This window comes from Belonocnema kinseyi, chromosome 10, assembly GCF_010883055.1.
Source record: "Belonocnema kinseyi isolate 2016_QV_RU_SX_M_011 chromosome 10, B_treatae_v1, whole genome shotgun sequence".
NCBI lineage: Eukaryota > Metazoa > Arthropoda > Insecta > Hymenoptera > Cynipidae > Belonocnema > Belonocnema kinseyi.
In genome coordinates, this window is record NC_046666.1 from 97905314 (window position 1) to 97918603 (window position 13290).

Sequence of the window (13290 nt, forward strand, 5' to 3'; positions counted from 1 at the left end):
TAATTATAATTAATTAATATAGGATCCTGTATATGTTTCAGCATGGGACCATATCCAGATACGCTTTACTATTTTATAGCACCTGCGGCTGCGCAGAAGTTTTTTTGGTCCTCCAGGAGCACCTAGAGATATACGTACCATTAGGTACCTATATAGGAACCTATATAGGAATTTTCAGTAGGGCATTTATTCGGAAAGAAATCGGGATGCTTCGGAAAGAGAAAACGTTCGGAAAGAAAGGGAAGCAAAGTTCAGATAGAAATCGGAAAGGATGGGAAAGGTACTTCTTTCCGAATCTTCCGCTAGGGTGGATACTATGAGGATTCTCTGTAGAGTATCCTTTCAGGTATCATATGCAATAAAAGACAATTAAAGGCGACTGTTGACTCTGTAAGGACGAAAAATTGGCAATTATTTAAACTTGGGTCGTAAACACTTTTAAACGTGGCTATAAACTACAAAATGGCCGAAGATCAGAATTCTGAAAATGACGCATCAGCGTGGCGTCAAACAGTTCCGCAGTTTCAGCTGCGATTCTCCCAAACATCATTTAATACGTCCTTCGACGTGGTAGGGACGAAAAACTCCATTCTTAGACCCTGGGGCATCAATTTAACTTATTAGGGGTCGTATAAACGAAAGGTAATTGAAGGCGACTTCTAACGCTCCAAGGACGAAAAATGGTTCATTTTTTGGTCATGGCTCATAAACACTTTTACCGAGGATCGTAAACAAAAAATCGCAGAGAAACATAATGGATGCATGATAAATTAACATGGCACCAAAGAGTACCGCAGTTTTTGCGGTGATTCTCATAAAGGACATTTGACACGATACCCTAGCGGACCGAATTAATGGGATTGGGCTTCTACGTAAAATTTACCATTAGAATGCCACGGAGTAATTGCAATAGTTTTTTTTGCAGCGATAAAAATGTTTAAAAATGGCATAACTTCTGCTGAAGTGACTTCAAGCGCATCCATAGTAAGTATTATGCTGCTACTGCAAGAAGATTCGCTTGAATTTGCCTCCAGCCTATGTTAATGACAGGTGTTGTATTTTTTAAAAATTTTTTAACGCTGCAAAAAAAAAAGTATTGCAATTATTCCTAACGGTTCCGCAATTTCTGCGGTGATTCTCCCAAACAACATTTACTGCGAACTTACACGCGTTAGGGACGAAAAACTGTCCATCTTTTACTTTTGGTCATACACACTTTTTATCGGAGGGCCATAAACTACAAATCTGAACTATTTATTTTAACGAAAATTGAAAAAAAATATGTTTTTGCACAATGTTTTCCATGTTAATGTTATGGAAAACCTCAAGTATCTAGGCAGTAAATAAATGTTAACTGATTTAGCTTAAATTTAGAAAACTTTTTCTTGGCTTTCCAGAAATTGCTCGTAAACTCAGCGCCAAGTTCTCGATCTTCCTGACGTAAATTGCTGCATTTTAAACTATAATCTCGAGTAGAAGTTAAGAGAGATATGGTAGATGTTTCCTATCTCTGTTCTACCCCCTCACCGAGGCAAACTGCGTGCACTCAGGATATCCACGATCCACAAGCCCTGTAGTATCTCTCGAAGTCTAAATTGAGCTTTGGCTGGCCTGTGTAAACAATATGCAGTTATACACTCTGAATTCCTTTTTTTTGTCCCGCCTCAGCTGAAAATTCCTAACAGAGTGGGGTGCCTTACAGGTTCCTGCAGATACTACTTTGTCACGTTGTAGGTTTCTAGACAGAAATTTGTTTATTAGCATTAGGGTACTCTCCAGTCTTTCCAACCCTTTTAATGATGGAATCGTAACAAATTTACTCATTGACTTACGTTTTGCTCACTTGTATCGTAAATTACTATAAACCTTTAGCCATAATAGCGGGAAAAGATCTATTATATAACGAAAGGTGTGCATAAAAGAAAAATATATAAATTTTCCGTTCAACCGTGGTATTTTTATTTCAGTCATGACTGCTTCTGTCGCACCTTCTTTACAGTACGTAAACTGTTAAGTTTTTATCGCTATATACATGATCTTATAATAATAGTACTATACGTTACTTGTTCTCATGTCTCATATTACTGGTTCAAACTCGTTATACTTAGATTAACATATACATACAACGGCAGCCATAAGATAAATTGCTTTAAATTTTACCATTCTCTATACATCTACAAGAAATTTCGAAAATTTAAAGTTTCACTAACCGATCTTATGGTTTTAGTTCACTGTAATTGGTATCTGAATTATAAAATTGTGTTTGCCTCATTCTATGTAGCACTATCAATCAAGGTGCATTCAGGCTTCTCAAGAAAATATAAGGTAAAAATTGAAGAGAAAATTCCAAGTAACTTATCTTTTCGTCATCAGAATAGTTCTGTGCAAAGAGGATTTGTGCCGAAATTGAATCACACTTAGAAATGTAAGAAAAAGACATGTCACGACGGTTTACCACGTATAAAAATGATTTGAAACGTTTGTATCTCCTGCCCTACGCTGATTCAGGAAAGGAATGAGTTTAAGTACTTATATTTAAATGACAATAATACAAATGCGTGTAAAATACTTGAAACGAACCAAATTTAATGAAAAATGTTGGAAAAAATTTCAATTTAAGAGAGCTTTCTATTTATAGTTTTCACATTTGAAGAAACTTGACAGTTTCCTATTAGTTTGTGAATCTTGATAATGTTATCATATACAAGCAAAATTTCATTTGTGAGTAAATGTTTCGTCAGCGTAAACAAGTTTTTAAATTACACGAGATCAACAATTTCCAATTATCTCTTCTAACGATATCTGCAGAATTTCAGAATGAAAAAAAAGATTCCTTAGCCGCTACTATGTTCGAATATTATTCGGTATTTTGCAAATTGAAATTTCTAAACACGCGGTCTCATCTTTTTGATGCCATTGTATCCGTAAAATTCACATAATTAAGGAAATTGTTTGGCATGTCGTCGAGAAGTAAGAAAGCAAATAACAGAGTCCTGTTACAAAAAATATGCACGTTGAAGTCAAGCGTAAAAGTAGATTTTGTTAAAACTAGAAAAAAGATCAAATTCTAAAAGAGTTTTAAACTTGCAAAAACTTTAGCAGTTATAAGGTGTGGATGGGTGGTAATTTGTGAGAGATAGCTGTAAGAAAATTCTGTACAAAATGGAAGTGTAAGCAAGTCCATTTTTTAAGGCCAGCAGGCCGAAAAATAAACGTTTATCTATCTAAGTATCGATATTTTTTTGGATATACATACGGAAATCTACTAATGCTAATCGTACTGAAATAATTTGAATTAGTTTCAGCTGAGTCTCAGAGGCAATATGAAGTGAAACTAATTGTAAGTCAGCTTTGACGTAATCGAAACATATTGCTTAAAAATGCACTCTGCTATCACTGCATTTTTAAACATTACTTAGATCTATAATTGGCAAGAAGCTGTCAAAAAAAGTATTTACAAGTTTGCTTTAACGTAAAAACCTAAATCATACCTAAAGCTACATAATTTAAAGTGTAGTTGTATAGAGAATTTATCAAAGAGAATTATAATTGGAACTGACAGTTGAGTTAACAATAAATACAAACACAAAATAAAACTTCTTTTCTTATATTCATAATTAAAGTTCACCTTGGAGTAAAACTGGCTTCATTAAAACTTATTTTTATGGATGGCTGTTAAAATAAACAAAATAATTCGCGGCATGTTCTGTGCAATTAACTGAAAACAGGCATTTGGATTATTGGCGATTAAACATATTATCGTGAACTACCAAAAAGTATAAAAACATAACTGGATGCACAAAATATGTATACAAGCACTAAAACTCTCGAAACAACACGATATTCTAAGCTATCTTTTATAATAAAAAACAGTTCGTCAACCAGCTAGATTCGCTCAGAATAACATTCAAACTTATCTCTGAATAAAGAAGGAAAATTCGTACAGATTATCGAGCGCAAATTACCTTAAAAACTTAACATATATGCGATATAAACGTACCTACATTTTCCTATCGATATTTTTTTCCCCTGCGACCGCTTAAATATGTATAAATATTCGGTTTTTTTCTGTTCGCGCAATGTATATTATTTACGAAGTGGCGCATTTCCTTCTGAAATATCCTGTATGTATAATATATATTTTTATATTTATACGTTATTACTTTAGACATTGGTGTTTCCTTAGAAAATAATTCGACAGTTTAGAATGTGTAACATACGACAATGAGATAAAACTCTCACCTTCAATTCTTCAGGTTATATATATATATATATTACGTCATACAAAACCCGTGTTAAAATCATGCGCCCAATTTTTTCTATTGGAAAAGTTTTCGGTCGGGTTATTCGAGTTTTCAGATGTTAAAACACGACAATATAAGACAACAATAGAAAGTTAAAATATAGGTATGAATAAAAGATAATTTCCAATGCGGTTTACCCATATAACCTACATTTTATAGATGTTCTTCTTATTTGTTTTTAATAAAACTTCACAAGTTTGTGCCAGCTTCGTAAAAGTATAAAGATAAATAAATAAATAAATAAATTTCATCTCCAGTACAGTTTTTCTTCATTGTCCTAACAAAGTCGTCATTGTATGGTGGTAGAAACGTATTCGTATTCTTAAGATAATAAGTAACAGCAAGTATAGATCAGCTGCGGAAGAGCGAAAGACTTTCGCAGTTATAGTGTAATATAAGGTACTTCCAGATTTAAAAATCTTACATAGTTTCAAAGTTCGTCTACTTAGACCGTTCCACTATCGAACTTAACCCTTCCACCATCGAAACTTATCGCCAACATCGGACGTCGCGTCCATGAGATCTGAAATTTAAGTCTCGCCTTACATCGACGCACAGGTACAGCGAATCACTTCGAATCAGGAGAGGCCCTTTCGGACATCCCTCTCAGTCTTTTAAATTAAATTGGCGCACTGGTATCGAATTTAGCTATTGTGCAAACTGAAAATAGAGTATAGAATTTTTATATTAATAGAAACACTTATTACGGAATTGTATGCTTCCTTATAATGAAATACATAACTGAAGCCTTAAATAAAAATAAGAATTTTCAGTATCCTGAAATTAAAAGCAAAAAGAGTTCACAAAACTTTAAATCCTGGTCTACCCTTCATTTCTTAATTTGAATTACAAACTAATTTGTAACCCAATAAAATGCAACATTTATTTTGGCTCTGAAAGGTGCACACTTTTTAGCATATCTGTATTTCGAAGAATATATCGATAGTTTATTTATAGTGATAGGCATAGTCCTAATTATGTGCAACATATCACAAAACATTCTTTTCGTCTTACACTTTCTTGATCATCGTAGAAGGCCCAAAACGACCCCAAGGACCTGCATAGTAAGCATTTGAGGTATTTACACCTGAGCAGTAGTTACCGAAGGCACCTTGACCTACGCAGTCGATACCATATGTAATGAGATATGCACAGTAGATACCCGCCGCATTTATAGCACAATACAAAAAAGTTCAAGATTAAGTTACTAGACGCGTCTAGTTAAAAAATTCTGGTTATTTTTATCAGAAGTGAAGATTAATATGACCAGAAAATTCTAGTTAATTAAGCGCGGTTAATTTTGTCTGTTAAAAACTATTCTGGTTAATATTTCTGGTAACAGAATTGTCGTAGTCTTGTGTCGGTTTCAAGAAATTTGTCTTTTATCTTATGTCATGTGGCTGGATGTGCCATATGAAGCTCTATCGTATATGTCCAGTTCTTTAACAATCGCGACTTGTTTAATGTATTTTCAGATTTATAAGTATAAATAATTCTAATGAGCCGTGAATTTAGCTGTATTATAGAAAAAGCTGTGGATTATCTGTTTACACATTAGTGGTACAGGAATAATACCTAACAACGCAAATATTTTTCGGGTCTATGAAAAATATTTTGGCATTGACAACAATATGCTATTCGTGCGTAGAGTGTTGTAACTATCCCAATTCACACACACACAACACATACACACACACCGCGGGCGGTGACCCATTTTAACCTATAATCCAATATCTGCTAAAATACTTTATGTACGAAGAAATGGTTCGGACAAAGATTGAACAGGACCCAGGGGGACATTTGAATGTACCATCAATTTTGACCTTGAGGTCAATTTTCAAGGTCAAATAGAGGTAAGACCCTTTCCTTAAATGAGAACCCCTATTTTTGACTACGAATTTGAAAAGAGTTAGATTATTTTCTTTGGGAAGCAGTCCATGTAATTTCAAAAGGGGTTAGGAAGTCTGGTTAAGCTTACCGTAACACCTGGTTAAGTTGACTAGAATATCTAGTTATGTTGACCAGAACGTTGCATTCCTAAGCTAGCCAGGCGGGGATTCAGAGAAGTGTCCTGGATGGGGGGGGGGGCAGAAAATTGTATAGATATATTGTGTTTATAAACCAAGATATATTAAGCAGAAAATTTGAATTGCGGTATAAGTACCTAGTTAACTAACTCGCAAGTTAAGTACATTCAGAACCTGCTGCGCATATATAACTACCTTGGGTATCTGCTGCGCAGTTTTTCAAACCGTGCCTACCTAAAACGTGTAAACCGTGAAAAATAAATTTTGCGATAGGCAATATATCATTTTGTCCATGCATAATCACTATATATAACTATTCCTAAATTATTCATTTTCCCACATTGCGCTCATTCGACAAAATCGGCGAATAGTTGATCGCCTGAACCAGGCGGAAAACGCCGATTCAATAACTATCATCCATATCACAATTACAAAATTATTACTTATCCGATTTTCAGTTTGTTCATTAGCAATATCACTACGAGTTCTCTTACGTACGATAAGTACTGACATCACTTCCACATTTATTGCCATGTATTTCGAGCTCTCGAGTGCCATCGTTACAATGAGGCACAGCAAGAACCTGTAGGTCTTGTCTTGGGTCCGGCCAGTTTCTGTCCCGTTCACCATAGTATTTGTGGCGCTGTTTCGGCTGCCCATTAAGCGTCGGGCAAGAGGTCTGTATGTACATAGGCCAATACTTGGGCGAGGGCGGCAGCCTAGGTGACTGTTCTTGGTTCCTCGCAGAATAATTTGAGCGATGATGTACTCTACCTGAAATGGTTCCTCCACCCGAGCTTCCCATGGGGCTGGCGAGATCACCGATGGAAGAGCAAGAATTGGAGCACTTGACACTGTGGCAAACGCCTGAGGCGGGCAGCGTCCCTGGGCACCGCTTCTGTCGCACAGTTTCTCCGTCAATATAGGTGAAACCCTCGGCTATAGTGGTACCACCGTGCGGTAGAAACCAAACTGCGCCATTACCTGGGCTCGCTGCCCGAAGCTCTAGCTACAGTTCCGTCACGGGTACAGGTCGATTGCTGGCAGTCAATTGATGAGCGTGCAGTTGTTGTTGCTGATGGTGCAGATAATGCTGCGACTGAGGATGGTGCTGATGGGCGTGAGCGGCACGCACGATGTACTCGTCCTCCGAGAAGGTTTTCTGGTACTCGTGTTCCTTCCGAGACATGGCACGATTCTTCCACTTATAGTCGCTGAGAACTTCATGAACACTTCTTCGGCACCTGTAGTAAAGGATTAGTCCTAGCCCAGCAATAAGAGCGATTCCAGCGGCACATAGGGTGGCCCATAACGCCTGCTTCCGCGGATCGAAGAATGCACAGCCCAAATCATCAGGTTGCATGCCTTTGAGAGGTTTACCTTAAAAAAAATAATTGTTAGAAATAAATAAGAATTGTGAAACAGTCTAAGAAATAGAAAATATGCGTGTAGGTTTCGTGGGTTTACCCGTAGACCCGAACAAATGAACAACCCACTCCAGCCCACAAACCCGCATCTAACTTGTAAAACCCGTATTAAACTTTACATCCTGAGACACTCTGTAAGTATAAGATCAGACGAACTAAAAGCCTTTGTAGATCTATTAGAAGGTTAACATTGTTCAAAAAAAGCACTTAATATTTTTTTTAATTTTAAAATTGAGTGCGGATTTAATGCTCGATTTCAGATTTTTTCAAGTTATATTACATATTTCTAAATTTCACAAATATTGAAGAAATTTAACATTTGTCAAATTTAAAAAAGCTAAGGCTGAAATTCAACAGTATTAAAGAAAGGCGATTTTAATACAAAAGTAAAAAAAAACATAATGCGAAAAGAATTTTCTTTTCTTTCTAGAAACAGTCCTAAGTTATCTCACTTGTTCTTAATACAAAAGCTTTCTCGGTTGGTTCTACTTCTTCTTAAATTTATCGTCACCTATTACATAGTTTAAAAAAAATTAATCGAACTAGGCGCCAGACGCCTACAAAAAAGAGATTTGTAGCCTAAGGTAAACCGACCATTAATGGGACATTTACGAAAAGCTAACTCATATAAACACAATTCTAAAATGGTAATTGTAATTTTTGGTACGAAAACCGTTATAACAAGTGATTAAAACATTATTTATCAATTAGAAAAAAACATTAATAATTTGATATTTAATTAGTATAAATGGATATTTCTGAAGTTAATTTAATCGCCCATTAGTGGAAAATAATTTTGGGATATATCTTAAAGTGGGAGACAAAAAAGCCAATACTGGGACATGGAAAATCCAATGGGATTTTCAAAATAAAATGGTACAATTTACTTACAATTATAGAATGTATTAAAGAATAAGAAGAGATTATTATAATTCGTCAGAAATTTATTTTTCTTTATTTTTTAATAAAATTCATATGAACGTGTTAACATTTTGCTTAAAAAATAACTCTATTTCTCATATTTTAACTAAAGTCAGAACTTTTTAAATTTCCATAAATAATAAATTTTTGTTAGAAAATAATTAAATTTTCAACCAAATTATCCGAAACGACCAGTTTTCTTCAAATAAGTTATGTTTTTAACTCGAAAATATAAATTTTCAACAGAAAATATGTAATATTAATCTATAATTTAAAATTTCAATGCATGTTTACTAAAGAGTTCCGCCGAAAGACTTTCGACCGGCGGCGGCGATTTCAGCCATTGGGATCAGGTGTGGGCGGCGCCGCCGCCTTCTTTCCTACTCGCCAGTGGCGGGGCGGTGTAACGGTTTACTTAAGTATTTTTTGTGATATACAGTTTGTAAAATATAAAAATATGTAGCAGAAAAAGATCAATTTGCACCACAGGATATTTATTTAAATCCGTTTACTTTAACTCCTAATTTGTAGCCGGAAATTCAGCAACCAATCAAAAGCCACCGGATCATCCGGCGTGAAGAAATCCATTACTATGTCAACATACCTAAGATTAAGACGGCGCGACGATAAGCTACAGAGCCGAAGGCGCTGAATTTGAATCTGCGGCGTGGCACGGCGCTCAATGGGAAAAAATTACTTTTTTGGTTCAAAATAACGTACTGCCACAAATGTTGACCGATTTGAACGAAAAAAAAATTTTAAAAAGCTGATAAGATTTCTAAGAGAGTTGCCGAACCTGATATTTTAATTAGATTTTTAATTTTTTTATAAATAAACAAATATGAGAAAAAATGTCCATTTTTTCTATTTGACGTTTCCCGTGCTTGTCAATAACAGGAAAATTGTTCAAATCGCTTACGTTACATAGAGTAACATTAGTTGAAGATGTTTCAATATTAGACAATAAACAAAACAAAAATCTATAAACCAATTATTTGTTGAAAAAAATGCTTTCTACGATTTTCCACAATTATACGTTTTTTCAAATTATATTACAAGAAATTTGAATGGAAGCATTATTATATTCAAAAAAGTTTCTCTTAAGATTATAATTGTTTATATTATAAACAAATGTAATGAACAAGGGCAGTTCTCAGGCATGCGTCGATAGAAAAAAAATCCTTTTTTCGATGTAATTTTTTTAAATTATGAAATTTATGATAATTTTAGCAAAATTCATAATTTTTTTATCAATTTTATGATTTTTTTCAACAAATTTAATTAAAAAATTCATTATTCAGGCATTTGTCGACAGAAACGTTAGTTTTTTCTTCTATTTCCTTTTTTTTAATTAGAAACTTCATGATAACTTCAGAAAAATTCATTATTTTTTTGATCAATTTTATGATTTTTGACAACAAATGCATTTTTGGGCATCTGTCAGAGGAAAAATTCTTTCTTTTCGATGTTACACTTTTAATTGGGATCTTCATAATAAATTCAGCAACATTCATGATGGGTTGATAAATTTTATTAATTTAAAAAAAAAACAATTTATATATATTTTTAAAAACAAATTTAGTAAACAAATGCATTATTCGGGCATCTGTCAATGGAACACATTTATTTAGATATTAATCTTTTTAATTGGGAACTTATTGATAATTGCTGCAATATTCAAAGTCAATTGATAAATTTGATTTCTTTAAATAAATTCAATTAACAATGCATTATTTGGTCATTTCCTATGGAAATACTCGTCTTTTACAATGTGAGTGTTGTTCGTATTCATTATTATTTGCAAAATAAAAAAAGAGTTTCCTGGCTATGTTTAGTCCTTCACTGTAAATAATTAATTCGCAAAAAAACTTACGTTTTTGTCATTATAAAGTTGTATAAATTTCAAAGATGCAAGATTTAAATGTTACAAATAGAAGCTGAAGTTATTTGCTGATAAACAATTTCAGTAAAAACCTATATATTTTAGTGGATCACATTTGCTCGACAAATTCGTTGAACAGTAAACAACAAAATGTGGTACATGAAAAATTGTTGCGATACTTTATGCCAAATTTTAAAGAAAATAAAGGGAAGAATTCATTTTAAAATTCAGAATGGTTCGATAAATTAAACGAAACATGGTTATCGTCAGATCAATTTGTGCTCAGACGAGAGAAAAAACTTGGCTAAAGAAATAAAAAATTTGATCACCAAAAGTGATATAGATATTGAAGAAATTACGAATGAACAGGTTATATATAACTTTTACTTTAGAAAAAGCTATCGCCTTAGCTGAAGATATAAAACTTACGAAGCACCAATACGAGACTATCCGGATTCAAGCCAGATTCCGAAATGCAGACATGGTTCCTCTCGATGTGTATCTTAGACGCTAAGAAATAATGTCTACCTGCTGAAGGTAGCATGGAAATAACGAAGACTGGTGTTAGAGTAGATTTACAAAAATTGTGTGAGCACACAGTGAGGCGTATGTTAGGAATCCCGAATATTTTACCGCTTGATTTGGTCAAACAAAACTACGTGGAAATAAAATATCTCTACAAATATGGACGTGATGGCGCATCTGACCAGAGTCCCGGGGGTCCTGGGAGGGGGGGGGGGGCTAGGTCCACTAGACTGTGTAGGCTACTTTTGTTTGAGCAAGCACCATAGACAAAGGAACGTGCGCTATTAGAAGTAGATTTGATAAAAAAATTCACAACACTTGTTCTAACAAAAATCAAGGTGCGCAATAGTCGTTGCACAATAACTGTCAACCATGAATTTATCTTAAGGGGGAAGTACCTTTAGATGCCGAAAAAAGGTCTTTTTTGCAGTTGATTTGTAGGGAAATGGAGACGTTATTTTCAAATCAGTATAATATTTATTGAAATTGATGTCTGAGGTTGAAAAAAAAAATTTTTTACAAAAGTGAAAATTGAAAATTCACAAATTTTTCAAACATCTTGTAAGGCATGTCGCCACTGACATCGCAAATTGTGTCAGATATGCTGGCCGCAAATAGCCAAACAAAATTTACGGTTTTCACAAAAAATTTCGTTGTAATTGCTGTCAAAAAGGCTCTAAAAATCATTTGTTTTTGAAAGCTTAAGTCTATATAGAACAGTTTTTTATGCTCTTCAAAATGAATGTTAGATGATGAAAATCGATTTACTAGTTTTTTTATTATCACTTACACAATGTCGAAAAACATGGTTTCGAGAAAACGCCGTTCGCTGGCGGATTTGCACAGTGTTGACGCTCGGCGGCAGCCACTTCCGAGAAGCATCTCTTTCACAATTTAAAGAATTAGCTTTTGAAACTTGGACACGATATTCTAAGGCGATATACCTATCGATTAAAATAAGTTTAAAAATCGATTTTTTAAAGTGTCTATAGGTACTTCCCCCCTTAACTATGCTAGATGGAAAGGTTTGTCAACATCTTTCCGAAACTCTTTCAGCCATCACTTGCTACGCTATGGGAATCATCGTAGATATTCTAAAACATGATTTTGCAGGCAATGACTTCAGGAGAGGTAAATTGAAACTGTTAAATTTGAACACTATTGCCGAAAAACAGCGAAGCTTTACATTACCTTCTACAGTTGGTATTATATGCCAGTAATGGTTCACAAAATCCTTCTTCACGGTGCGAAAATGATCGAATCATTTTTTCTTTCTATTGTAGAATCAACAGAGGAAGCTCAAGAAGCGACTAATAAAATCTTTAAACATATCAGAGAATTAAAAACTCGAAAATGTAGCAGAAAAGCTACTAATACAGATCTTGGGCGCAAAATGTTGATTTCCATTGATTCAAAAATAGTATATCATAGACAAAAGTGGAAGAAAAAGGTCATTCTACTTGATCTTGAAGCTGCAGCCTGATATTGAAAAAATTAATGTTCCGTCCACAGATGTCCCAAAAATGCATTTGTTTGTTAAATTTATTCAAAAAAATCATATAATTCATCAACTCATCATGAATGTTGCTGAATTTATTATGAAGATCCCAATTAAAAGTCTGAGGTCGCGAAAAAAAGAATTTTTTTCCGTCAACAGATGTCCCAATAATGCATTTGTTTAAATAAATAATTAAATTTAACAAATTATTATGAACGTTGCTGAAATTTCCATGAAGTTCCCAACTCAAATGACTGGCATTGAAAAAAAAACGAATTTTTCTGCCGACAAATGCCCAAATAATGCATTTGTTTAAAAAAATAATAAAATTAATCAACAAATTATGAATTTTTCTAAAATAGTTAGAAAATTCCTTATTAGAAAAATTGACATAGAAAAAAAACGAATTTTTATATCGAAAAATGGGAATTTTTATGTTCCGTGGGCTGACAACGTAAATGGGAGCGTGATACGGATAAGGCCAATTTTCACATGAGATGTTCGTCTGATGATAAGGAACGTAAAAATGGGTGCCTGGCAGGTGTGAGTGGATGTGTTCACCTGTGGCGACCTGTCAAAGGTGCGAATTTTTGGCAGTTCACTTACGTGACTCGGATAAGGTTGAAAATTGGTGTACATGCAGGGGCTGACATTAGAAATAGCACCTGCGCATTGCCAGGCACTTACCTGGATGCAAAAGTGTTGC

General features: G+C 34.3%; 2 protein-coding genes across 2 annotated transcripts in view; both read right to left on the bottom strand.

Moving 5' to 3' along the window:
• LOC117181276 overlaps positions 1–1193 on the bottom strand; it is a 4371-nt gene extending 3178 nt beyond the window's left edge. Inside the window, exon 1 of the mRNA XM_033373837.1 lies at positions 1167–1193. Within this exon, the coding sequence (XP_033229728.1) occupies positions 1167–1193 (27 nt within the window). The remainder of the gene's footprint in view (positions 1–1166) is intronic.
• A 742-nt stretch (positions 1194–1935) lies between these two features.
• Positions 1936–13290, bottom strand: part of LOC117181384 (insulin-like growth factor-binding protein complex acid labile subunit) — a 57625-nt gene continuing 46270 nt past the window's right edge. The window contains 1 exon segment of the mRNA XM_033373987.1: positions 1936–7711. Coding sequence (XP_033229878.1) covers positions 6822–7711 — 890 coding nt within the window. The 3' untranslated portion in view covers positions 1936–6821.